Below are 27096 nucleotides of genomic sequence, written 5' to 3'. Positions count from 1 at the left end.
ACAAAATGTGATTTATTTTGAATAATATTATTACAGGTTTAAGTGCTCGATATGGGTGAAGAAGTTATTAACTCTAAATCTACGTAAGTACCTATAAGCTTTAAATAAAATAGGTATATTTCTTATTAAAAAATTAAATACATACATAATACGTATATACACCAAACTATGTACCATTTTACCGAAACATTTTGTAGAAATGTTTCGTTTCACTAAGTTTTATTACATTAAAAACTTTTTTGTTTAAAACCATAAGATCAAAGAAATATCATAGGGCCACTTGCACCATCCCACTAACCCGGGGTTACCGGTTAAACCTGGAGTTACCATGGTTACCAGTACAATTTGACACTGGGTTAACGGTTAAACCGGTTAACCCAGGGTTATTGGAATGATGCAAGTGGCGCTTAGAAAGTTAAGTATATTATTTAAATAACCTTTTCTGAAATAAAAATATTAATTTTTGTAAAATGATTTTCTACCATATCGGTTTCTTCAGTCCGGTAAAAATGAGGCCTTTATGTTTTCAGAGCTGATTTAACAAGTAATCCAGGATTTCAATCAACCTTGAGTATAGCTTCGAATGACGAAAAAAATGAAAAACCATATAGCCCGTTCGAGCACCGACAACTCCAACATCCTAATTCGTAAGTGACAATGATCGAAATATTAAATGTCGGTAGGTATATTATTATTACAAAAAAGTTTAATGTTACAAACCGCCATATTGGAATTGTCACTGAATGTTGATTTCAGTATTTTCAGTAGGTATGGCGGTTTGTTTACATAGTTAGCAAATTCCATATAATGACACTTTAGTTAACGATGGGAAAATATAACATATCGAATATTGACAATCTTTGGTCTTCAGTTACATTTGAACGACCTGAACTTGTACCTGAACTTGTTTATTTTAGAAAAACATACATAACATATAACCTATTAATACACATCGTTGTATTAACATTTTACTTAATGTAACTGTACTAATATATGTAAAGATATACTGCGACATTGTAATTTTACCTGCCTAGACATTTTGACCTGTAACTGTGGTGTTATTAATAAATATTTGTATTTGTATTTGTACCTTCTATTTAACCCCAAAACAAAGGAACAGCTGTCTAAAGACGTGTTTATTTAAAATATTATGATTATTTATTTATTATGTCAACGTTAAGTAGTATATAGCTATTACTTATTTCAGTACAATCGGGTCAATACTTCATTTGCTGAAGGCGTGCATAGGCTCTGGTATACTGGCGATGCCGGCAGCCTTCAAAAATGCAGGACTGGTCGCAGGAACTATAGGCACTTTGTTAGCAGGGTATCTCTGCACACACACGGTAGCTATATTGGTAAGTTATTCATTTATTTTTATCGAAAATTCTCGGAAATGCCCGCATTTAGTTCCTCGATCGAACGCGTGCCCATTTTTTATGTTTTTAAATAACATTTCCCAAAAACTGATTTCAAAAACAAGTTAGCTACTTTTTTGCATTTTTTATAAATTAGCAATTAAGTATAGTTCGTTTTTTTAGCATTAGAAAGAACTTGAAAGAAGGTAAGCGATCTTGGCAGGTCTTTTAATTGAAAAACGCTTTTTAAAAATCAATAACTATTACTTATGAAAGCAGAAGATATAAATGATCGTATTAGATTCATAATTTTTACATATTTGCCGTAACTTATTTCTAATGCTAAAAAAAACGAAGTATAGTTTAAAATAATCTCTAATCATAATATTAAATCCAATTCTAATTCATAGCCTCTTAAGGCTCAAGGTCCTACCTATGTTACCTCTTCAGTTCGATGAAATTTAAATCCTATTCAAGTCGAAAAGAGTCGCTTTTGCTTTGTTTTGTTTAATTTTCCAACAACGCAAAATCAACTCTATTTTCTACACTATAGGTTCAAATTTCTGTGGCAAATTTAAGATTTTTAGGGTTCCGTACCTCAAAAGGAAAAAACGGAACACTTATAGGATCACTCGTCTGTCTGTCTGTTCGTCTGTCACAGCCCATTTTCTCCGAAAGTACTGGACCAATTAAGTCGAAATTTGGTACACACATATGTAAAGTCCGACCCCTGGACTCACCCAGGGGTCGGACAAAAAGTGCGGATGACGTAAAAATGACGTAATCTTGCACACAGGATGATGTTTGAGTTTGTATTTAAACTTCCGTGTGACATGTAGTAACAAAGTAGTATTAATGAAGTAACAAAATAATCGTTAATAAATCCATGGAATTAATAATACAGGTGGTAGGGTGATGTAGTAAATAAAATAAATTTCACGGATATGTAAATGTCTTTTAATATTGCTTACCTTCGTTGGTATATCTTGATTACAGCAAGAGCAGTATACGTGTTTGTCACGTACCTCCAAAAACGGATAATTGCCACAATATTCGAGTAAAGATGACATTTTAGAGCGTTTTCTTATACATTAGTAAATATAAATTTTAGCTAAATATAATCGTGAAGATACTATAGCTAAACAATAACGAAGTCAATTTATTGTTCATCTGATTGACAATGTGTCAGTCAAAAACGTACTTACTCATTTCAAGTGGCGATATCGTTTAATAAAGAGGTTGATAAATGATAAGTGATAATTGTTTATGAAAATCAAAAATACTATTTGAAATCATACTATAAGTGGTTTGACGTCATCCGCACTTTTTGTACGACCCCTAGCCGTGACCCAAAGACGGACATTTTCCGTAAACAAATAAATTTTAAACATAGAGGCCACTTTTGGGGGGTAAATGAGAATATTAAAATTTAATGTTTTTTAAACTATATCATGTCACATATCAAATGACAGAGCTCAATTTGTGAATATCAAATATATTTTTCACTTTATTTCCGAAACTACTGGGTCTAAAATAAAATAAAAAATGCATATTAGTTCGTTACATATAGATGACAGGAAAGTCTATTAGAAATATGCAGTCAAGCGTGAGTCGGACTAATTACTTAGTTTTTGATCCGACCCCTACGGGATTGTTAAAGGCAATTCACTCGCGTTTCACATAATTAAATACATTGTCAAAAATTGGGTAATGTACGGAACCCATGGATCGCGAGTCCGACTCGCACTTGGCCGGTTTTTTCATTTGTATGGCTGGGCCTTAGGAGGATCTATTAAAATAAAACTTAAAACAATGTATAGTTTTTGAACGTTATGGTAAGTTGGTAACATTCCATTTCCAACCGCAGCTGCACTACCGGTATTGAACGCGTCGCTGTCATTGTCAATTTCCATAGTAAAATTGACAGTAGTTCAGCTGTCGTTGGAAATGGAATGTTACCCTTAAAGTGACATTCCATTTCCAACTGCAGCTGCAATACTGTTCATGTTCTATGGAAATTGACAATGACAGCGACGCGTTTCCATAGTAAAATGAACAGTATTGCAGCTGCAGTTGGAAATGGAATGTCACTCTTAGCCTCCACAGTTATGTATAAGCGCATTCCAAATTTAATAAAAAGATGGTGTATCTCAGAAAAAACAATTAAAATTATGTAGGTAACAACATCGCAACAAGTATGCGTGGATGCCAAAGTGCCGTCTATGAGTTTTGCCGAGACGTGTGGAGCGGCGTTTACATATGGACCTAAGAAACTACGGTCGTGGGGCAACTTCATCAGGTCAGTATTTAGGCACATAAGTTATACTGGATGGGGCAAGGCCCATGGCTTATTTCATGTTGCAAAAAGTACATATATTAATCTGGGGGCACGGTAGTGCCCCCGCGAAGACGAGCAAAGCGAAGCGCAAGGGCCGTCACATGGGCGTGAGGTGAAAAATTTATTCATTATTTTTTATTATAAAATAGTTCTTGCAGTAACGACACGGTCAAACCACATATTTTGACTAAGGTGTAGAGTTTGTGATGTTAGGGCTTGGAGAGTTAGAAGCTTGGCTCTACATGGCATTAGTGATATTAAACAAGAGCGAGCCTTATGGTTGGTCTTGGCAACATTTTAAGTATATGAAAATGTTTTTGGTGAGATTGATATTTTCTTTGATTACTGCGATTGTTAAATACCGGGTGTGGCCTGTAATATGAGCAAAAAATTAAACTATAGGCTGTACTCCTCATACTGACCAACATTTGTTTGTTCAGCGACTTTTAAAAATAAAACGTGGTGTGATTTTTAATACACTTTAAAGTTTATTCTAAGACGCAATGTATTGCGAATTTTGTTATGTTTAAGGCGTAACAAGCAACGTCAATCACAATGATATGGCGTGGCGATGGCGTCCATTGAAGATAATATTTATTTTGTATGAAAAATAGGGAGTCTAAATACTTCATAATTTTTAAAAGTTGTTAAACAAAAGTTTCACCGTTTGAGGAGTACAATCTATGTTTTAATTATTTGCTCGTGTTACAGGCCACACCCGGTATAACTATGTTGACGGATTATATCGCGCATAATGAATTTAAAATACTGATGGCGCAACGGTGTAAACCCTTTAAAGCGTGCAGCCGTGCACGATCAAAGGGAAACGGGGAAAAATATATTCAAATTCAATTTATTTGCATCAGACATAATTAGTCCAAAGAGTTATGTCAAACAAGACTTATTTTACAAGCTTTTATTTAGTTTCACCCAGGGCTCTGAAACCGTTCTCATTTGTCAAACCGGTTTCGGTCATTTTGCCCGGGAACGAAAAGGATTTCGTTTCCGTTTGCGGTTACCGGTTAAAGAACTGTTCTTTTGAGATAACGGTTTATGCCATATACGTTCTCATTTCGTTCTCGAGGAACTAAATTAAACGGTCAAATTGAAAATATCGAAGTGAGAGAGAACGAGTAAATATTGCTATCTCTTTCACGTATGACAACGAGTTTAACCGAGAGTCTCCGAAAGCCAAGAGTAACCAGTATTATATCGTTCCCTGTGAACCGTAAAGTTCCGTTCCCTCTTCTTACCGGTTAGGAGAGAGAACGTAATTTGTTAGTTCGCGTTCCATCAATTAACCGGTTTTTTAATGAACGAAATAATGTAACGATTTTGGAACGATATTAACAGATATTTCAATACCGGTTCCGCGCCCTGGTTTCACCTGACCGTTGTCTGTCTGTCTGTCTGTGTGTAATCAAATCTTGCAAGTTAAATTTGATCCACTTCCCAGTTTCCGATTGAGCTGAAATTTTGTATGCATGCATAAATCGGATGACAATGCAATATTATGGTACCATCGAACTGATCTGATGTTGGAGACAGGAGGTGGCCATAGGAACTTTGTGATAAAACAACGAAACCTAATTATGTTTGGGGTTTTTAGGGTTGTCTCGATGAGTATTAGTTGCCTGTGGAAAGAAAAGTACAGTCAGCGATAAAAGCTTGAACCAAAAATGAATTTTTTGCCAAAAACTTATTCTCCGTTACTTATTACTTACAGGCTACTTAAAATATGCCATATACGACAACCTCTAGACTCCATGTGAATGTAATTCTATTGCCCCCAGACTGCACTAGTAAAAAGAAAGTCACGCGACCAAAACGTCATATGCGCCGTAAAATTAATGGCGCTTACGCATTCAGGTCGCGAGATTCACGCTCCGCTTACGTGTTGTTGTCAAAATAACAACAACTCATGGCGAAAAATACTTGTTCTCTGTGTCGGTTCTATACGTAGTAATAATATTTAGTTCAATGATTAATATTCGTCTAAGAGTGACATTCCATTTCCAACTGCAGCTGCAATACTGTTCGCGAAACGCGTCGCTGTCATTGTCAATTTCCATAGTAAAATGAACAGTATTGCAGCTGCAGTTGGAAATGGAATGTCACTCTTACAATTTAATTACACTTTGTATTCTTATACCCAAAGGGTATTAACGGGACCCTATTACTAAGACTCCACTGTTCGTCTGTCCGCCAGTCCGTTTGTCCGTTTGTCCGTCTGTCCGTCTGTATGTCACTTGTCCGTTTTTACTATTTTCATTAGGTCCACTGTAATGGTTTTGTAACTCTATGGTAAATTCTTCCTTATTAACAATAACCGGGATTTTAGGATTTAGTTGATGGACATTATAATATATTTGTCATTTCACAAATTGGCGGTTTCACATCGATAGGTTGTAATACTATATCGAAAAATAATGCGTTAAATCGAGTAGCTTAATTTGTATTCTCTGGTAAATCCATCTGTCAGATTATGCGATTTTGGTATTGAGAAAAGGTAAAAGGTAATAGGGTTTGCTAAGAGAGTCAAATGGATGTACCCGAGTTTGAAGTTAAGCGACACAATTGTAAGCAGTACGGCTACCATCAGTTTGTCACTGACATAAACGCCGTCGAGAACGTAATTTACTTTCTATACATCTCGCTCGCACTCGCATATTGGTGCAAACGGGATGTATAGAAAGTAAATTACGTTCTCGACGGCGTTTATGTCAGTGACAAACTGATGGTAACCGTACAGTATGCGATTTACAATCTTTCGACAGCGAGTCTCTCAATCGATCTTACAATCTAGCGAGATAGATTATATTATAATATTTATAATCTAATGCCGGCTGTACATACTCTTTGAGACCCCCCGAGAAAGGCTGAGTACGAGTGTGTGCATATTGCTCCTCGTCTCTAGAGCAAATGTGCATAATTCCATTTTGATGTGTTTTTAAGTACCTACATGTCGTAGAAATAATAAAATCAATGAAAATTTTAACGTTACATTTATAAAGAGAAGGCATTGGTGTGGTGTAATGTAAGTTGTAAGCGCAGTCCACTTAAAATGACCACTCACATGACTCACATCCCTATTTCTTGCCGGATCATTGTGTGTACAGTCACCAGCAATAATATGTTACACAACGAGGGCTGCAAAAATATGTGACGTTATCTATAAAAAAGGACCATATTGTCGATGGCGCTTACGCCATTATTAACGATGCTCCGTTATAAATACAATGCTGCGCGAAACTGTGCGGCGTAAGCGCCATCGACAATAAGGTCCCTTTTCATACATATGCCCCATATATGACGCGCTCTTATTGCGCTCCAAATAAGAACGAATCAGATATTTTTGCGGCCGTCGTTGTGTAACATATAGGGAATGCAATCTCGCACCAAGATTGGCGATTCGAGATCTCGCACGAAAAATCTGAATCGAGATAGGGTGTTTCGAGATCTCGACCGTCACACTTTCGAGATCGAGATTAATCTCGACGAGATCGAGATTTGACAAAGTAATTTAAAATGTGTTATTTTGAGCAAAAATCTCTAAGAATTCCGTATATTAGGTACTACTTATTTAGAGTACAGTCAGCAGCAGAAGTCGCTATACACTCCAGGTGCTCAAAGAGAGGTAAACGTTTAAACTGTCAAAAAGTTGTTGACTGTCATGGTAGTATTTACTTGTGAGCGCTCAACGTGTCACAAATATGTTAACAGTCGCTATTCATTAATTTCTACACTTACAACAAGTCATTGATACCTTAGCTGTCAAAAAACCAATGGTATCTAAGCGGTCAACGTGTCAAATATTTCTGAACAATATGGAAAAATAGACTTTAAAGCATACAAGTATGGTCGAATATTGAATAAAAGATAGCCATGCTAATTTCAGGTAAAGCGTTTTGACAATCATCGAAAGCAGTACAGTCTTGTCATCACATACATCTATCTCACGTTTTGCCCTTCAACCATTTGACAGGAGCCTCTCGGTCAACTTACTGCAAACTATTATATTTCTTTTAACAGAATCGTCAAGACGAATGACACATATAATTGAGTTATTCTATGTAATCAATGTATGGGAAAATGAAACAAATTAATATAGTTTTCAAACCTGTGTGACGTGATACATCTAGGTGTACTGTTTAAAATTCACCACTCTCCCCCCCCCCCCCCCTCCACCTGACGCTCGACCCCCCCCCCCACCTTGAAATGTGTCCCCGTTGGTAGTTTTTTGGCATTCTCACGAAAACTATATAAGATATCAAAAAAGTGTCAAGGACAGAATTAAACCTCATTAAATTTAGAACAAAAATGGTCCTATGTGTTTTATTATAAGTTGGACGGTATTCAAGCTATAAGTACTTGTATAACCTTAAAATAACAAAATAACCATACTAGTATGACGAAATAAAATAAATAAAATAAATAAATAAATATTTTAGGACATTCTTACACAGATTGACTAAGTCCCACAGTAAGCTCAAGAAGGCTTGTGTTGTGGGTACTCAGACAACGATATATATAATATACAAATACATACTTAAATACATAGAAAACACCCATGACTCAGGAACAAATATCTGTATCATCATACAAATAAATGCCCTTACTGGGATTCGAACCCAGGACCATCGGCTTCGCAGGCAGGGTCACTACCCACTAGGCCAGACCGGTCGTCAAAATATCTTCAATCAATCAATCAATTTGTCTTCTTCATTGCTCAATGGTCCAGTCCATATGATTTTCTGCAAACTCTCTTCGGGCTGTACGGTGTCGCGCCAGCAATCTGGGCCCCGTTGCAGGCCTCCTGGGTATCAAGTTCGCTTTCTTAAGTCTTCTTCTTATTGTCCACTCACTGGCAGCCACTCCTCGTATCTCACGCAGTCGCTGCTGGATGGCAACGCTTGTCAGGTGTCGATCTCGGAGAGATGTTGTGACAATGAAGCGGTCGTCCCTCTCTGATGTACAATTTTTGCGGCCGCTTCTTGGTCTTGAAGTAAAGGATCCAGTCCGTTGGAACCTCTGGTAAACTCTGCAAACTGTAGATTGACTTAAATTCAGCGTGGCAGCTACTGAACGTTGGCTACGCCCCTCTTGCAGGAGCTGAGCTGGACGACTTGGCGGACTTCAGCTTCAGTGGTTTCCATTTTTCACAGGTCTTCTTTACGGGAAAATATGCGGATATGTGTACCGGTCAACTTCTGATAAGTGACTGATAACAACCTCTCCCCTACCCCCCGTTTTATAGGGGTCAAGGGCAACTCGTGCGCGTGATAACACGAAACCACTCACAAATCGGGAAAATGCCGATAATTTAAAAAATACTGGGCCGTTTTCCATGTTTTTTAACTTTTCGTAAAGCTAAAACTTCAAGGAACATGATCCCATTAAAATAATTGATCAAAATTAATCGGTTTACAAAATTATTGGGTGCAGTTGAAAAAAAATTGTATTTCTGTGTTTACCTGTGACTTCGTAACGCCGAAACGGATGAACCGATTTTGATGTAGTTTCTTTTGTTTGATAGCTGGCTTCACTGCGGTGATTTTTTAGATATATTTTATTAAAATCGGTCTAGCCGTTTTGAAGATATTCTGCATTTCGTCATACTAGTATGGTTATTTTGTTATTTTAAGGTTATACAAGTACTTATAGCTTGAATACCGTCCAACTTATAATAAAACACATAGGACCATTTTTGTTCTAAATTTAATGAGGTTTAATTCTGTCCTTGACACTTTTTTGATATCTATTATAGTTTTCGTGAGAATGCCAAAAAACTACCAACGGGGACACATTTCAAGGTGGGGGGGGGGGTCGAGCGTCAGGTGGAGGGGGGGGGGGGAGAGTGGTGCATTTTAAACAGTACACCTAGACGTATCACGTCACACAGGTTTGAAAACTATATTAATTTGTTTGTCTGAAAACATATAATGACTGTATTAATAGCAAAAGCTAACTGAAGCCGAATTTAGAGCCAATTGTCAAGGCACGTCGTGGTCTCAGTAACAGGCGTTTGCTTTTCAAAGCAGAGACCGCGGGTTCAAATCTCAGTCGTACGCACCTAGAGATTACAGCTTTTTGTTTTTTTTTGGATTTCATTTCTATTATTAATTTGTGTCTTCTGGTTTTATGTTAATTTCGCATTAGTTTATATAATTTTTGAAGATAATGTCACATGTAGCGTATGTACGACTTTCTATCAGGACGTTGGTTGTAGGTTTGAACCCGCAGTGGGCGTTACTTAGATTACTCCTGTGCGGAATGCCATTTGATATTTACTACTCAAAAATCACGTTTGTTGTATGGGAGCCCCACTTAAATCTTTATTTTATTCTGTTTTTAGTATTTCTTGTTACTTATAATAGCGTCAACAGAAATACATCATTTGTGAAAATTTTAACTGTCTAGCTATCACGGTTCCTGAGATACAGCCTGGTGACAGACGGACGGACGGACGGATGTCGATGGACAGACGGACGGACAGCAGAGTCTTAGTAATAGGGTCCCGTTTTACCCTTTGGGTACGGAACCCTAAAAATGCTGGTCTCTTCGAAAACTGACTAAATTAAATTAAAGGATATGAAAACAATGCATTTTATTAATTTCAGACATCATGTTTCATAGTAACATTTACTATAGAAATAGTCTTAGTTTTATTTTTCAAAACGTTCAATTCCCGAGCTGAGTACACATTTTTTTTTATGTATGAATGCAGTTTTTCGTGTTACTAAAATCGATGACATGATTCCTAAGAAGAGATCGGTGTATATCGTATAGTATCAGATTTTCCCATACTGGCCGATCTAAATGGGCCACCCTGTATAGTATATTTTACTACAATAAGTGGGCTAAATAAATATATTAACATAGGTATACAGGGTGTCCCAGAAATCGACGTCAAGCCGTAAACGGATGATAGACCAAGTTATAACAGTTATCATAAAAATACAAAAAAAAATCCAACTCATCTTCTTTAAAAATTATGGTCACTTTAATAATTCACTAAAAAATCCACACCCTGTAGTGCTTCTTTAACTCTTTTTACTACAAATTCCATAATTTATTCGATTTTTTTTATTATTATGTAATCTTGAATAATGCTTCTGTAGATTTTTGCCTAAAATTTAAAGCCAACTGCTATTACTTGGAAGAAAATTACACTTTTTCAAAACCAAATTATTTAAATTTACTGTTTTTTTTTTTTTTTAATTATGCATGGGTTTACTCATGGCCACAGACTAGCCGAGGCGTAGACGTGGCCTACGATGGAGCGAGCTCGCCCAGAAGGTGCCTGTTCACTCTTGATTTGAAGGTTGCCGGGTTATAAGAGCACGGAAATATAGACGCCGGCAAGGAATTCCATTCCTTGGCAGTGCGCATAAGGAAAGTAGAAGCAAAGCGCTTAGTGCGAATTGGCGGAATATCTACCAAGTAAGGATGGAAACCGGCCGTGCGTCTAAAAGTCCGATGGTAGAATGGGGACGGTGGAATGAGCTCGTGTAGCTCTTGGGCACACTCCCCCAAGTGCAACCTGTAGAATACCGACAGGCTGGCGACTTTCCGCCGATGGGCCAAAGTCTGAAGCTTAGCCGTTAGCTTCTTGTCGCCAATCATCCTCCTGGCTCTGCGCTCCACTGAGTCCAAAGCGGCGAGTTGGTATTTAGCTGAGCCATCCCACAGGTGGCTGCAATACTCCATACACGACCGGACTTGAGCTTTGTAAAGTGTTAGAAGCTGTCCAGGTGTGAAGTATCGCTTCACCTTATTTAGGACGCCCAGCTTTCTGGCCGCAGTTTGTGCTTTAGACTCAATGAAGCTGCCGAAGCCGAGGACTGAACTCAGCTCCATGCCGAGGAGTTCCAGGCTGTCGGCAATAGGTACAGATGCACCCCGGAAAGAAGGAGTCAGGTCGAATGGACTCCGTTTAGCGGAAAATAGACACGCCTGCGTTTTGGAGGCATTGAACGTGACCAGATTGTCATCACCCCACTGGGAAACGAGACTAAGGGTCAAGTTCATTCGCTCAACCATGGCCTCTCTCTGTGAACGCCCAACTTTAACTGACTGTACTGAAAAAAAAATGTACTAAGCTAGTTTGGCAAGTAACGTTAAAAAGTGGCGCGTTTAATAAGGATTCCAAAATGGTATAACACTTGCTAGATTACTTTTTAAATAATTGGTCAATTTTTTTTTTGTAAATAATCCCAGTTTTTCACAAAATGTCCATACTTCCTTAAAATGACTTTAGCTTACCTAAAGCTTTGCTCACCTCCGTTTCTAGTTCGAGAGAGACGGAGAGAGTCATTTTACGAAGTGGGACCGAGACAGAGAGTGACGCCACTGTTATCGGATAGATACAAAATTACCGATGAGTGCGAGTGAGACATCTTCTAGCCGCGCGAATTTTTCCGAACTACCCGCACTTGGTCTTGTTTATCAGCAGTAGTTACTTATTGTTCATTTTTGCAAACACATCAGACTGTTCGAGCCGATATAGCAACTTATTCAATCACAGACGCACACACAATAAATCAGTACGTTACGCTGCTTTCTGGACTTGATTGCTTGTGATTTGGACTGTTTAATTCCTCTTTCTGAGGACCTGTGCTTTACTCTGGACTGTTGCTGATCCTGTGATTGTGTAGTACTACCATGGCTGTGTACACTTCACGGGAATATGCGAACATGCACCTCATTTATGGGGAATGCAGATGCAACGCCAATGCTGCAGCTAGACTTTATCGTGAGAGGTACCCGAATGATCATCACCCAGATCACCGAGTTTTTATCAATGTGCACCGTTCACTGTCAGAGGGACGATTCCCTAACCAAGTACATGGTGACGGAAGACATCCTAATCCGTACGAAGACGTCGTACTACAAGCAGTCCAAGAAGACCCAAGTACTTCAGTACGTCAAATCGAATCAAGCACAGGTGTATCTAAGAGTACTGCCCACCGAATCTTGAAAAAGAACGAGTTCCACCCGTATCATGTACAGCGAGTACAATCATTACTACCACGGGATTACGCTCCTAGAGTTGCGTTTTGCCAAACGATGCTAGAAAGACACAGAGAAGACCCTCGATTCTTAGAGAAAATTTTATGGACCGATGAGTCAACATTTAAAAAAGATGGCTACATTAATTTGCACAATTTGCACGAGTGGCATGTAGAAAATCCAAATTTGATGAGGCAAGATAAGTCACAGTATCGATTTAAAGTAAACATGTGGACCGGGATACTAAATGGCAGAATAATTGGACCTTTTGAGCTGCCAGAGAATTTGAATGGACAAGTTTATTTGGATTTTCTTCAAAATACTTTACCAGATTTATTAGAAGACGTGCCACTGTACATTTTCAGAGAAATGTGGTTCCAGCAAGATGGCTGCCCAGCGCACTATGCCCGTTTAGTAAGAGAACATCTTGATGAAGAATACCCGCTCAGGTGGATAGGGCGCGCTGGGACAGTCTTGTGGCCACCCCGTTCGCCTGATTTAAATCCCCTAGATTTTTTTTACTGGGGAGCGGTTAAAGAGAAAGTGTACTCAAAAACAATTGAGAATTTAGCTGAGCTGCGGGAAAGAATAACGGAGGCGGTTGAATTTGTAAATAGGGGAAGATTTGCCCGAAAAATAACCCGATCTTTTTTAAGACGATGTCGTGCGTGCATTGCCGCTGAAGGAAGGCAGTTTGAACATTTATTGTAAAAAAAAATGAAATCTGATAATTTGTTTTTTATTTAATTTTTTTCTAATGAGAAAACTGGTCCTAAATTAAAGTAAAAAGATTGAGTCAATATCATAACCTTGCTCTTAAATTACGTGGAAATTTGATTTCTTATCTCGCTCACACTCCAAAATGACTCTTCCCGTCTCTATCAAACAAAGAAACGGCGTTGAGCAAAGCTTTAGGTAAGCTAAAGTCATTTTAAGGAAGTATGGACATTTTGCTAAAAAACTGGGATTATTTACAAAAAAAAAATTGACCAATTATTTAAAAAGTAATCTAGCAAGTGTTATACCATTTTAGAATCCTTATTAAACGCGCCACTTTTTAACGTTACTTGCCAAACTAGTTTAGTACATTTTTTTTTCAGTACAGTCAGTTAAAGTTGGGCGAAACAGTAAATTTAAATAATTTGGTTTTGAAAAAGTGTAATTTTCTTCCAAGTAATAGCAGTTGGCTTTAAATTTTAGGCAAAAATCTACAGAAGCATTATTCAAGATTACATAATAATAAAAATAATCGAATAAATTATGGAATTTGTAGTAAAAAGAGTTAAAGAAGCACTACAGGGTGTGAATTTTTTAGTGAATTATTAAAGTGACCATAATTTTTAAAGAAGATGAGTTGGATTTTTTTTTGTATTTTTATGATAACTGTTATAACTTGGTCTATCATTCGTTTACGGCTTGACGTCGATTTCTGGGACACCCTGTATAATATGATCAACGGTTTGGAAGAACAGCTGCATATGACAGTTAAAATAAAAAAAACCGATCATTCTAGTAGAACCTACTTATTTATTGTATAAGTTTGACACTTAACGATAAAATACTTCTTTAAGAAAGGTGTCAATTCGTAGTGCTACAGTATTTATTTTAAAGTTAAACAGATAAAATGTTGATGCTTAGTTACCATTGAAATAACAACTGCTTAGCAACTGGTGGCACCCTGGCTGCTGACGTACGTGATTGACAGTACGTGTAGGTATTAATGACAGCAGCTTGAATTTGATTGCTTAGTTACCACTGACTTTTTAACCGTTATTGTCATTGTGATTAAATAAGGGTGTATGTGTTAAAGAAAAACTCAGAAGTTAAGGTATTTGTGACGAACTGAAAGCCTACGTGAAAATGACATCTTAGATGTCCTTATTTTTGTGACGATTGAAGTGTATATGTTTTCTTGGACACCTTGCCCGCTCAGGTATATCTGCTGCTGACTGTACCTACGTCATGTTTTATTTTAAAGATCTTCAAATTAATCAACATTTAATAAAAAACTACTTTTATTTTTAAAAAAACGAATAATATGTATATAGCTCTAATTTGCATGTAATTTTGAAAAAGTGGTATTAATTATTTTTAATTTTACAGTTTTAGCAGAGGCAGTAACATGCTCAGTTGATATTTTTGACAAGCACTCAGCAACTTACAAAAAAAATGTAGGGTAAGCGAGCAAAAATCATAAATAATTGTGACTGGGGACGTTAAGTTCATCCGATTTATCCACACAGAGCGCGCCACAATGCTTTTATCGTCAGCTAAAACCGGCCGCATACAATCGAACTGCATGAACAACATGAACCTAAGGTCAAAAAGATTACTCAAAACAAAAGTAATTCACACGGATCAATCTTTCAATCTCGTTCGAGATCTCGGTAATATTAATCAAGATCTCGACCGAGATTACTAAAATCGAGATTTCCTGTTAACGAGATTGAATCTCGAAAATTCGTGCGAGATCTCGCGAGATTGTTACTTGGTTAATTTGCGCATGTAGCTGACTTTCGCGACACAGGCATAGCCTAGTGTGGAAGTCGTCGATAATTTTCATACTGTATTTAAGCAATTCTTCTTGGTTAATAAATATTTTTTACTTTTTTTTTCTTTTACTTTTTTTTTATCTTGAAATTGCGAGATCGAGATTGCATTCCCTAGTAACATACTATTGCTGGTGATTATACCTGATCAACGACGTGTCCGCCGGACATATCTCACGGAAATATCTGCACGTATATCACTAATTCCCTAGCTTAATGTTATTTACTTTTACTTTCAGGGCACTGGTCGACTTCGCAATGATGCTGACTTACGCAAGTACTTTATGTGTTTATGTGGTCTTCATCGCTTCGTCTTTTAAAGAGGTATGAATTTATACTAACAAATCATCACAGGTCGTTCCGTCTATTGCAGACGATTTGTGAATTTCCACGGCAAAAGGTACCTTATGGCGGCTGGCACTTACGTCGGGGTTATTCGCGGATGGTCTAGAACGCAAAATGACTAGTGTAATATTTTATCTATATCGCAATTAGTCTACATCGCAAACGGTCTAGTACGCAAAATGCCTTTACCCGTGGGACGTCACATTTATGCATTGCTGTTTAGACAACGGGTTTGGTGACTATGGAGGCCGATGCGTGAGCGGTACGACCTCCCACATTTTTAGCATACTACTAGCAAAGATAAATCGGTATTTCACCGAATCTACCATATTGCATCCCTCAAAAAAGCATACCTAATAAATAATAACATGTTAATAGTGTGGGCCACAAACAAAATATCCTCCAGACTGAGCATAGTCGCGCTACACCCTCAGCCACGCATACGGTAATTTTACTCCATGTTCGAGTCGAAAGTGTCTTTGTGTGACGTCCGTGTCTTTGAACGGACCAATCACGGCACGGGACTTCACTCACCTCGTCCCGCGCACCCCGCGTTTTTGGCATCATCGGTTGCATGAAATAATTGCTCTAAACTCGGTCTAGAGGATTCCTAGTCTATGGTGTGGGTGTATCATCAATCATAACTCTCAGTGGATAGATTTAAACTTTAAACTTTCACGCTTTTTACACATTATTAAATTGTACAGCGGGACTTTATCGCGTATTTAAGTTTGAAGATTTACCTCGGACATTTTGAGGACGGCGTAATCCCAGTGGTCTCGGAGGAGACTAGCAAACTGTCATCAACATTTTCTAGCCGCTTATCTTAAAACAACTTAAATCTTTAAATCTCGGCTAGTCTGTGGCCATGAGTAAGCCCATTCATAATAAAAAAAAAATAAAAATAAAATCTTACGCGATCACTAATAGGATCAAATTGAATAATAAAATAGAATAATAAACTTAATAATAATAATAAACTCAGATGCAGAAGGCGGTAATTTTGGACACGGCGTGTTGGCCGTAATGGTTAATTCTAATTAACAATTAACCAATTGCATTAACCATTAATTCCGCAATTAATCAATTGCATTACGCATCAATTTAATTAAAGTTAGTTAGAATTGAATCTTGAGACGTTTAATTACATTGATTGTCAATCTAATTGCCTATTTAATGCCATTAAAGTTTCAAAAAATTAATTAGAATTACTGTCAATTGCATTAACGCTTAATGGAATTAAATATTTTTTTCATAAACTAATAATTAATGTTAATTTTGCTTGGAACTATTAAATAAATAAAATAAATGAAATAAATGAAATAAATGAAATAAATGAAATAAATGAAATAAATGAAATAAATGAAATAAATGAAATAAATGAAATAAATGAAATAAATGAAATAAATGAAATAAATGAAATAAATGAAATAAATGAAATAAATGAAATAAATGAAATAAATGAAATAAATGAAATAAATGAAATAAATGAAATAAATGAAATAAATGAAATAAATGAAATAAATGAAATAAATGAAATAAATGAAATAAATGAAATAAATGAAATAAATGAAATAAATGAAATAAATGAAATAAATGAAATAAATGAAATAAATGAAATAAATGAAATAAATGAAATAAATGAAATAAATGAAATAAATGAAATAAATGAAATAAATGAAATAAATGAAATAAATGAAATAAATGAAATAAATGAAATAAATGAAATAAATGAAATAAATGAAATAAATGAAATAAATGAAATAAATGAAATAAATAAAATAGATACAATTGATAAAATTGATAAAATAAATAAAATAAAGTAAATAAAGTAAATAGATAAAATTGATAAATTAAATAAATAAAGTAAATAAAGTAAATAAATAAAATTGATAAAATTGATATATTAGAAAAAATTGATAAAATTGATAAAAATTGATAAAATTGATAAAATTTATAAAAATTGATAAAATAAATAAATATAGTAAATAAAGTAAATAAAGTAAATAAAATAGATAAAATTGATATATTAGAAAAAATTGATAAAATTGATAAAAATTGATAAAATTTATAAAATATGATAAAATAAATAAATATAGTAAATAAAGTAAATAAAGTAAATAAATTAAATAAAGTAAATAAAATAATCAAAATAAATGGAGACGCGGGCCGTACTTTGTTAATATTTATGACTTTATGAGACATTGTCGTTTTTCACTATTACATACAAAATAGCCAAGGCGGAACTCGGGCCGCAAGTGACAGGTTCATGCGGCCCGCGGTCCGCAGGTTGCCGACCGCTGCACTAGACCTTTGATCCCTTGGACGTCTTTATAAAATTACGATATTTATTCTTGTTAATTGTTAATTATCAATCACATGTTTAATTTTCATTAAAAATTGTTTTAGTTTTTAATGGTTTGTAAAGCAATAACCATTAATTCTTTTTAATTGTTAGTGGTTCGTAATAAATTAACATTAATGCAAATTGATGTTCAATGCAATTGATAATTAATTTTCCTTCAATGGTTAATGGCTAATGGCAATTAACCGTTTCAATGGTTAATTTTTAATGGTCAATTGCATTAGCGTTCGGCCAACACTGGGCCGTATAGTACCTACGTCGATTCCTCACTCTGCGGCCCTGACCACCGGCAGCTTGCCCCGCTGCCGGCGGCACCCTAGGTTAGGTTTTTTATAATGTGTTTATGTGTATTTTTTATTGTTTTGTAAGTGTTTGTATATTTTAATTTTATATTCATATTATAAAAACCCTAGCCTAAGAAAAATGATAAATAAACTAATAAGCGTATTCGAATTTTAGACATTAAAGATAAGATAAAAAATAGTTTATTCAAGTAGGCATATTACAATGCGCTTATGAACGTCAAATAAAGCTATACCGGCTCCAACCCTACACCTCTGCCCCGAGAAGATTTAAATTATTTGATTTGACACAGACAAATCAGTATCATATCGGAAACAAATCGAGTACCTAACTAAAAATTTGAATACGCCTGTAAGAATTATAGAAATAATTATGTGTTAGCTTAATTTATATAGTTATTAAGTTAAATGACAGAAACGAAAGTTAATTGTGACGTTCCACGGCAAAAGGTACCTTGTGGCGGTTGGCGCTTACGTCGCATAGCGCCGCAATAATATTGGGGTGGCGTTAATAATAGCGTAAGCGCCAACCGCCATAAGGTACCTTTACCCGTGGGACGTCACAATTGAATAGTATTTACTTAACACAAATGCAAAAACAAATAAATATGGGGATAAGGTGTATTCGGATAATACCGAATGTCGGATAATTCCGAAATTCAGATGAAAATCACCCTTAATTCCATCATAATAAAAGTCTCTTTTCGGAATTATCCGACAGTTTTCGACATTCGGAATTACCCGAGTAAACCTTACCGTACAAACAGCAACACTCTTATCTTAACCGTCCATCGGTGGACCTTATTACAAAAGGCATAAGGTCCACCTATGGACACTTAACAGTATGGGAGATTGTACAAGCGCTGAAAAAAAAATCATTTCAGGTATTGGATGTACTGCAGCCGGAATGGAAACTCTCCGTCCAGATGTACTGCTTTATAATATCCATACCCCTAATACTCATATGTCAAATCAGGAACCTCAAGTACTTAGTTCCATTCTCGGCTTTAGCCAATGTACTCGTGGTCATAGTTTTCAGTATTACCATGTATTACATGTTCACCGACCTTCCCCCAGTGAGTGAGAGGGAGATGGTTGCTAATGTTTCCACGTGGCCCCTCTTTTTCAGGTAAGTTTCGTTCAAGAGTCTAAAATTCATGATTTATCTCTGAGATCTTTTTGATAAGTGTTTTCTATAGCTCATTGAAATACGAATAAAAAGAATCGCTAGGGATCTGATAACAATTTTAAATCCTCCTGTTACGAGGAATTGGTAAAGAAATCAATTTATTTTATCGTAGTACTTATACCTAACAGGGCGTTGCTTTTTTCATCGAAGAATTAACATTTATTCTCTTTCACTAAAAAACAAAAGTAATTTTTAGCACCAATTTGAAGAGCACTATATTTTACTTCGCTGGAATGTTGATTGCTGGCTCCGTAATAAATTAACCGGACACCAGCCAGTGGCCTCTTTCCTCTTCTCGAAAACTATTCACCATTCTACGAGTTATTAAACTGGCTAGTGGCTGAAGTAATAAACCATATTTTATCCGCAGCACCGTAGTATTCGCTATGGAAGGAATAGGAGTCGTTATGCCTGTAGAAAATGAGATGAAGAAACCGCAGCATTTCCTCAGATGTCCAAGCGTCTTATACATATCCATGGCCGTCGTAATCTCTCTATTCACTGTCTTCGGATTCTTCGGTTATGTGCAATTTGGGGACGATGTTAAAGGCAGTGTAACGCTGAATTTGCCTGATGATGATATGTAAGTATAAGTATCATTAAGTTATTAGTTATTACTAATTATAAAGAAGCCATATCAAACAATGAACCCAATCACAGCATTTACCACGCGACTAAAACATCGTAAGCGCCGTGAAATACACAGCGCTGACGCGTTTAGGTCGCAAGATTCTCTCTCCGCTTCTTTAGTTTGATGTCAAAATAACGTCAACTCATGACACCTGGTTCTCTGTGCTAGTTCTACGTATACGTTAGTAATAATAGTTCCCTTCATTATTATTCCTCTGCATTGGTTGTCACATAGATATCATTGTCGACTTCAAAGATTATTTTTAGGAACTTATTCGGAAGCGGTGGTGGCCGAGTGGATATGACGCCCGACTTTCAATCCGGAGGTCGCGGGTTGAAATCCTGGCTCGTAATGAGTTTTTCGGAACTTATGTCCGAAATATCATTTGATATTTGCCACTAGCTTTTCGGTGAAGGAAAACATCGTGAGGAAACCTGCATACATCTGCGAAGAAATTCAAAGGTGTATGTGAAGTCCCCAATCCGCATTGGGCTAGCGTGGGGACTATAGCCCAAACCCTCTCGTGCTTGAGAGGAGGCATGTACCCAGCAGTGGGACGTATATAGGCTAAATTATTATATTATTATTTGTTTGTCCTTTCCACATCTCGGGACTATGGGGTCCCGGACTTTTGGGAGGCGCCCGTGGGGCCGAAGCTAACAGCGCAGAGGCCCTTTAAGAAAATTTAATCTAAAGGCAAGGGATACACGTGGCGGATACCATCCCTGAACGCACAATGTGATACATCCGGAGATGGTCCCCGCCAGGTGCAAAGACTATTGCAGTGCAGCACTTTTGTGCTGCGATGGGAACTAAGGTCATGGGCTATAGATTTGAAAGTTGGATGGACTGGATAATGGGCTATGGGAGAGACTAGCGGACACCTGCCGTGACAATCAGTCTCAAAATTGTGTATTATTATTATTATTCTGAATTTTCACCCAAGAGAGAGTTATTATAGATTATTATATGTTTATGCCATTATTGTTTCTTCCTATTCGCGATTCAAGCGGACCCCAGGCTCTCATGAGCCGTGGCGAAATGCCGGGATAACGCGAGGAAGAAGAAGAAGATGAATTCCACGCAGCTAAATTATTTCACTTTCTTCTTCTTTATTCATTGTGCTCTTGAATAGTAATAACATCCGGATGGGAACATATCGCTGGCAATCTTTGCCTTAATTTTGAAATATCTCAAGGTACTCCATTTCCTCGTGATTTTCAATACATTATTTTTAATTAGTACAATTTCATTATGTAATGACTCTTTAATGTCCCTTTTTCAGATTTGCGCAAGTAGCAAAGATGTTAATGGCCATAGTAATATACTTCACGTACCCTCTACAGTGTTACGTGGCCATGGAAATAATAACGAGAATGCTAAAAAAGTGCCAACCGAACAAGTTTGACAATGTCATCCAAGTTAGCATCAGGACCTTCATAGTTTTATTTTCAGGTGAGGTGACAATTCCAAATATTTCATATAGTCAGACCGTAAAAAGTATGCAGCGATTTTGATAGCCCACGCAGGGCAAGTGTCATTTTCAACGTCAAACTTCTTTGAAATTATGACGTATACATGACACTTACACCGCGTGGGGCGCGTGGGCTATCAAATCCGCTGCAGACTTTGTTTGGTGCGACTATAGCGACATTTTAAAATTATAAACTTGTTCAAGGAATCTAGACACGCGGCAGCGTGTCAAGCCAAGTTCAAGCAAAGGAACTGGCTAGCCAGCGCCGAGTGTAATATTACACGAACCACTTGGTGCCACTTTTGACCCTTCTATAACTCAAAACATCTTTGACGTAAACACATAAAACTACGTGTGTTTAATTATATCCATAAGGATATCTAGAAGCCCAAATTTCATGAAGCTAGCTCAAACGGTTATAAAGGTATGAAGGTCAAAAAGTCGTAAATTTTAAGACTGACTTATGACTTATAGTACCTAAACCTAACCTACTTCCAGATGACCTAGAAGGATGAAATTTGGAATCCAGCTTGGTTATTGTGTGTAACCGTAGGAAAAAATCTAAAAATAAAATAAAGTTAAAAAATAGGGGGGGTCCCCATACAAAAAAACACTTTTTATTGGGACTGACATATAAGTACCTAAACCTAACCTACTTCCAGATGACCTAGAAGGATGAAATTTGGAATCCAGCTCGGTTATTGTGTGTAACCGTAGGAAAAAATCTAAAAATAAAAAAAAGTTAAAAAATAGGGGGGGTCCCCATGCAAAAAAATATTTTTTTATTGTAGCGTTGGAACCGTTACAAGCAGATATTTGAAACTACCCCAATATATGTATTATTATATTTGCTATATTAAAATAAAGTTTAGTCAAAAAATAAGTGGTGTCCCCATACAAAAAACTTGTAATACGCTCTAAACAACCGGCCAACGGTGTGTCGTCGGCGGAGCGCGGCACCACATAATTATACAAAGAACAGAAGTAAAAACCATACAGCGGAAACACAAGAAAAAACATTAAATCTCAATACCTGCCTAGTTTTCTTTACAAAAAGTATTGATATCCCACCAAAAACATAAATGTAAAAAAGGAGAGCCAAGTTCAATACAAAAATTATGCTTGGCTGTGGGGCTCGCCGCAAAAAGAATGGAGATCTAAATGAGTGCCACTGCCAAGTTCTATGCAAAATCCAAATATGTATTTATAGGAACAAAATAACATTATAAACAAGTATTAAACTCTATTTCTTTGCTTTATTGGATACCTATAACAATTGCTGTTATTTAAAAAAATATGAGATCTTAAAGTAGGTTAGATTTGGCTTGGCCAGGTTTTATCAGAATTACAATATATATAAAATGATTGATATAATGAAAACTGGCCAAGTCAAATCTAACCTACTTTAAGATCTCACTTTTTTTTAAATAACAGCAATTGTTATAGGTATCCAATAAAGCAAAGAAATAGAGTTTAATACTTGTTTATAATGTTATTTTGTTCCTATAAATAGATATTTGGATTTTGCATAGAACTTGGCAGTGGCACTCATTTAGATCTCCATTCTTTTTGCGGCGAGCCCCACAGCCAAGCATAATTTTTGTATTGAACTTGGCTCTCCTTTTTTACATTTATGTTTTTGGTGGGTTACTATATTCTACCGACAGTAAGTAGAAGCCAGAAGGGATCTACTAATATTTTTTACTTAAAAATTAAAAGAGGGAAAAGTTACTGTGCCGCCATCGCTCGAAAAGATAGCCTTGACCTTGACCTTCAACCTAGTCTCCAGTAGATGGCGACACTTTTTGATATTAAACAAATTTTACACATATCTATGAAGGAATGGAATTCCTTGCCGGCGTCTATATTTCCGTGCTCTTATAACCCGGCAACCTTCAAATCAAGAGTGAACAGGCACCTTCTGGGCGAGCTCGCTCCATCGTAGGCCACGTCTACGCCTCGGCTAGTCTGTGGCCATGAGTAAACCCATGCATAATAAAAAAAAAAAAAAAGAATAAGGACCAAAGTCAAATGGCGTTCTAAAAGTTTTAAACATATCTCGAAAGAACGATGAATACTGCCAGTATTCACCGTGACTACATAATTTACTTTGCCAATAACTCTCTATATTATACTCTATTCTCTTTACCCACACTAAATTAATTTTGTATCAAGGAAAAACGTCTGCGAACGAAGCTATTAAGCTTAGAAATAAATTAAAAGTGGGACTTGTGGGAAGAAATAATATCAAATAATAGCATCGTCCGCAGACGTTTCGGCTTATTACAAAATTAATTAATTTACTTACTTATATTATATTGCTTTGATCAACAAAAGCCAGAAAAGGTTAGGTACTATTAAGAAAAAGGACGTAGATATATGTACAAAAAATGGTCTAGTCTAGTGGCTAGTGACCCTGCCTGTGAAACCGATGGTCCTGGGTTCGAATCCCGGTAAGGGCATTTATTTATGTGATGAACACAAATATCTGTTCCTGAGTCATGCATGGCACAGAATAAATAATAATACTAGGTATAGAAGGCTCACTCTCTAACAAAACGCCTCTGTTACGATCAGGACAAATTTTGCCCTTTAGGTGGCGACAGCGCCACGCGCGGCTTATGGCAAACCCCAAAATTGGGGTTGAACGGATGTACTTTTAGCTACCTGTAGCAAAGCGACGAAATCGCGGAGTGAGACACACCTGGTCATGGGTGTTTTCTATCTATGTAAGTATGTGTTTTTCTGTATTCCTTTTCATTATGTGGTGCACAATAAAGAATATATTATTATTATGTATGTCTTTTCCATATCTCGGGACCATGGGGTCCCGGACCTTTGGGAGGCGTACGTGGGGCCGAAGCCAACAGCGCAGAGGCCCTTTAAGACACTTTAATCTAAAAGCAAGGGATACACGTGGCGGATACCATCCCCGAACGCACAATGTGATACATCAAGAGATGGTCCCCGCCAGGTGCAAAGACTATTGCAGTGCAGCACTTTTGTGATGGGAACTATAAGGTCATGGGCTATAGATTTGAAAGTTGGATGGACTGGATAATGGGCTATGGGAGAGACTAGCGGACACCTGCCGTGACAATCAGTCTCAAAATTGTATAAGACAGGTGGTGACTCGCCAACTCATTTAGTGGGCCCCGCAATGGCCGCACGCACAGTGCGACAACAGGGCAACACTTTGGAGCGGCTGTGAGGTTGTCGAGAGGTGAGTCTGCGGTAGCCAGATCCCGGTAATCCGTTCAAGGGCCGCCGGCGTTATGACATTTTACACTTCCAACCTGGAGCATAGGTCCCGCTCTTGCGACTCCACTCTGGCCGACCAATCAAGGCAAGCACAGAGGCGAGGGCCAGATGACAGGGCCCTCTGGAATAGGGGTCCGCGGTGTCGCCACTCACCGTCAGCTCGCCACAAGCTGCCCCCGCGGGGTTATTATTATTATTTGTATCTCCGTTTTAAAACTCTCGGGTCTTTCGAGCCCGGTCATTTATAAGGCGTGCGTGGGGATATGGATCCAACACGTAGAGGCCGTTTGGAGAGATTTGATGTCATGTAGAACGCCTGCTGGAACCCATTCACGGGTACATCAATAAATATCCGTGAACCGGTTTCAGCAGGCATTGGAAGCTATTGTAAAGAATATGGTCAGAATACTGGTATATGGTTTAAGTTTGGGTGGAAAAAGACTGGGCTATTGCAAAGAAGTCCGGACACCTGCCATAACACTGTTTGCACAAGTTATCGAGACAGCTGGTGACTCGCCACTCGTTAGATGGGCACCTGATGCGCCATCGTAAAGACGGCCAGGCGCAACACCGACGTGAGCAGCTCAGGGGTGTCGAGAGGTGGTGCTGCGCTTTCTCCGAAGTTACTCGCGGCGTTAAGCCCTTTAACACTTCCACCCCTGGAGCATATAGCTCTAACGACTCCTCTCTGGACGGCCAATGAAGGCAAGCCAGAGCTGAGAGTCCTGCGGGTCCCCTTGGGGTCCACTCCGGCCGACGAAGACACGCCGGAGACGAAGACCCTGACCGACTCTCGGGAGCACTCGGGTCCGTGGGGTCGTTACTCCCCAACAGCTCGCCACAAGCTGCCCTGCGGGCTTATTATTATTATTATTATGTTATATCGTCGCCTAGCACCCATATTATTACAAACATTGCTTAGTTTGGGGCTAAGTTGATCTATGTAAGATGTCCTTTGATATTAATTTATTTAAGTATTTTAAATTTAATTAATTAAATCTTTGTTCCACAGTTGGCGTAGCCGCAGCCTTCCCAAATTTGGAGTTGGTGATCAGCTTCGTGGGCGCCATATTCTTCTCCACCCTGGGTTTCCTCTTTCCTGTCGTTGTTGAAACCGTCTACCGCTGGGACAGGGACACCGGCCCATTCAACTACATTATCTACAAGAATATTCTCATCGGAATTTTCTCCATCTTCGTGCTTGTCTCTGGAGCCTATGTATCTGTCGTCGGTATGATAAATGAATTTTTTGTTGGGCATCCCATTGAAAATGACAATTTGACTTCAATTGTAAATATTTAGTTTGATCGTTAGTTTTCTTTAAGTTTTATTAATGTATAAAATTAAATAATTCGTTTTCGTCTTGAATGAATTTAATCCGAGCCGGCGACCCAAAACTTTAAATTATGTCAGGTGACATACCTATACCGTTAGTGGGATAAGCCACTTATCCCGTTGTCAATCGAGGAATACAAATGGGTTGGCAAAGATATCATTCGTTAGACACCCTAACTACCTGTGCCTTTAATACCCAAAAATTTACTGATATGAAAGATATAATAAATTTTGACGAACTCCGCCTTCGTTGTGAAGTTTACGTCCAATTATCAAAACTTAGCGATACCTATAATTTTTTGTCGATTATTAATTAATTTTTTTATTAAAAATATCAAAGCATATTTTCTATTAGCGGCGAATTTAGAGTAGGTACCTACGTCGTTTTGCCAACCATTATTTTCAATAATTTGTATGGTATTTTGAGTTTCCAAAACGTCCCGCTTGGCGCGCTGTTCAAAATCTCATACAAAAATATACATAACACAAACGCGAACGCTCGTCGCGCTGTCGAATGAAATGTACATTAGGGGTTCTGGGCTATAACCACGAAAATCGAAGTTCGCAAATTGCGGGCATCTTCCTCTGTCACTCTTATTACGCCTTCATTAGAGTAAAAGAGAAAAATTCCCGCAATTTGCGAATTTCGGTTTACGCGGTAGCCCCTCTGATGTTCTGAATTAAATAAACAGATTAGGTAAGAAACGCAAGTCACGGATCTCCCATTATAGTCTAAAGGGGCCCAAAGATTGCCAGTTCGCCAGCCTGTCAGTGGTTTGGAGCTGTCAAATTTGGTCGATATCTTCCGGCGGACTGATAATCAGTGGACCCCAAGGCCTACTGTCCACGGAAGCGTAGCATAAACGCGTATTCGTCATTGTACGCTTGCTTGCAGCCTACATACAAAACCGCACAACTCTGTCCACGGAGCGGCAAC

The 27096-nt window shown here is 37.6% G+C and overlaps 1 protein-coding gene across 1 annotated transcript; it reads left to right on the top strand.

Annotated features, from left to right (window-relative positions):
• LOC134666883 (proton-coupled amino acid transporter-like protein CG1139) lies at positions 1–26126 on the top strand. The gene is made up of 9 exons (XM_063524189.1): positions 1–83; positions 531–647; positions 1208–1358; positions 3536–3657; positions 15497–15581; positions 19154–19398; positions 19829–20041; positions 21375–21544; positions 25837–26126. The coding sequence occupies exons 1-9, from the start codon at positions 52–54 to the stop codon at positions 26124–26126; spliced, it is 1425 nt and encodes a 474-aa protein (XP_063380259.1). The 5' UTR covers positions 1–51.
• The last annotated feature ends 970 nt before the right edge of the window (positions 26127–27096 follow it).

Source organism: Cydia fagiglandana, chromosome 8 (genome assembly GCF_963556715.1).
Source record: "Cydia fagiglandana chromosome 8, ilCydFagi1.1, whole genome shotgun sequence".
Taxonomy (NCBI): domain Eukaryota; kingdom Metazoa; phylum Arthropoda; class Insecta; order Lepidoptera; family Tortricidae; genus Cydia; species Cydia fagiglandana.
This window is presented reverse-complemented; position numbering and strand designations above follow the sequence as displayed.

Coding starts and splice junctions, on each gene's coding strand:
- LOC134666883 (XM_063524189.1), top strand. CDS start 52: ATGGGTGAAGAAGTTATTAACTCTAAATCTAC. Junction 15,582..19,153: donor TCGCTTCGTCTTTTAAAGAG/GTATGAATTTAT, acceptor AAATCATTTCAG/GTATTGGATGTACTGCAGCC. Junction 20,042..21,374: donor AATTTGCCTGATGATGATAT/GTAAGTATAAGT, acceptor TCCCTTTTTCAG/ATTTGCGCAAGTAGCAAAGA.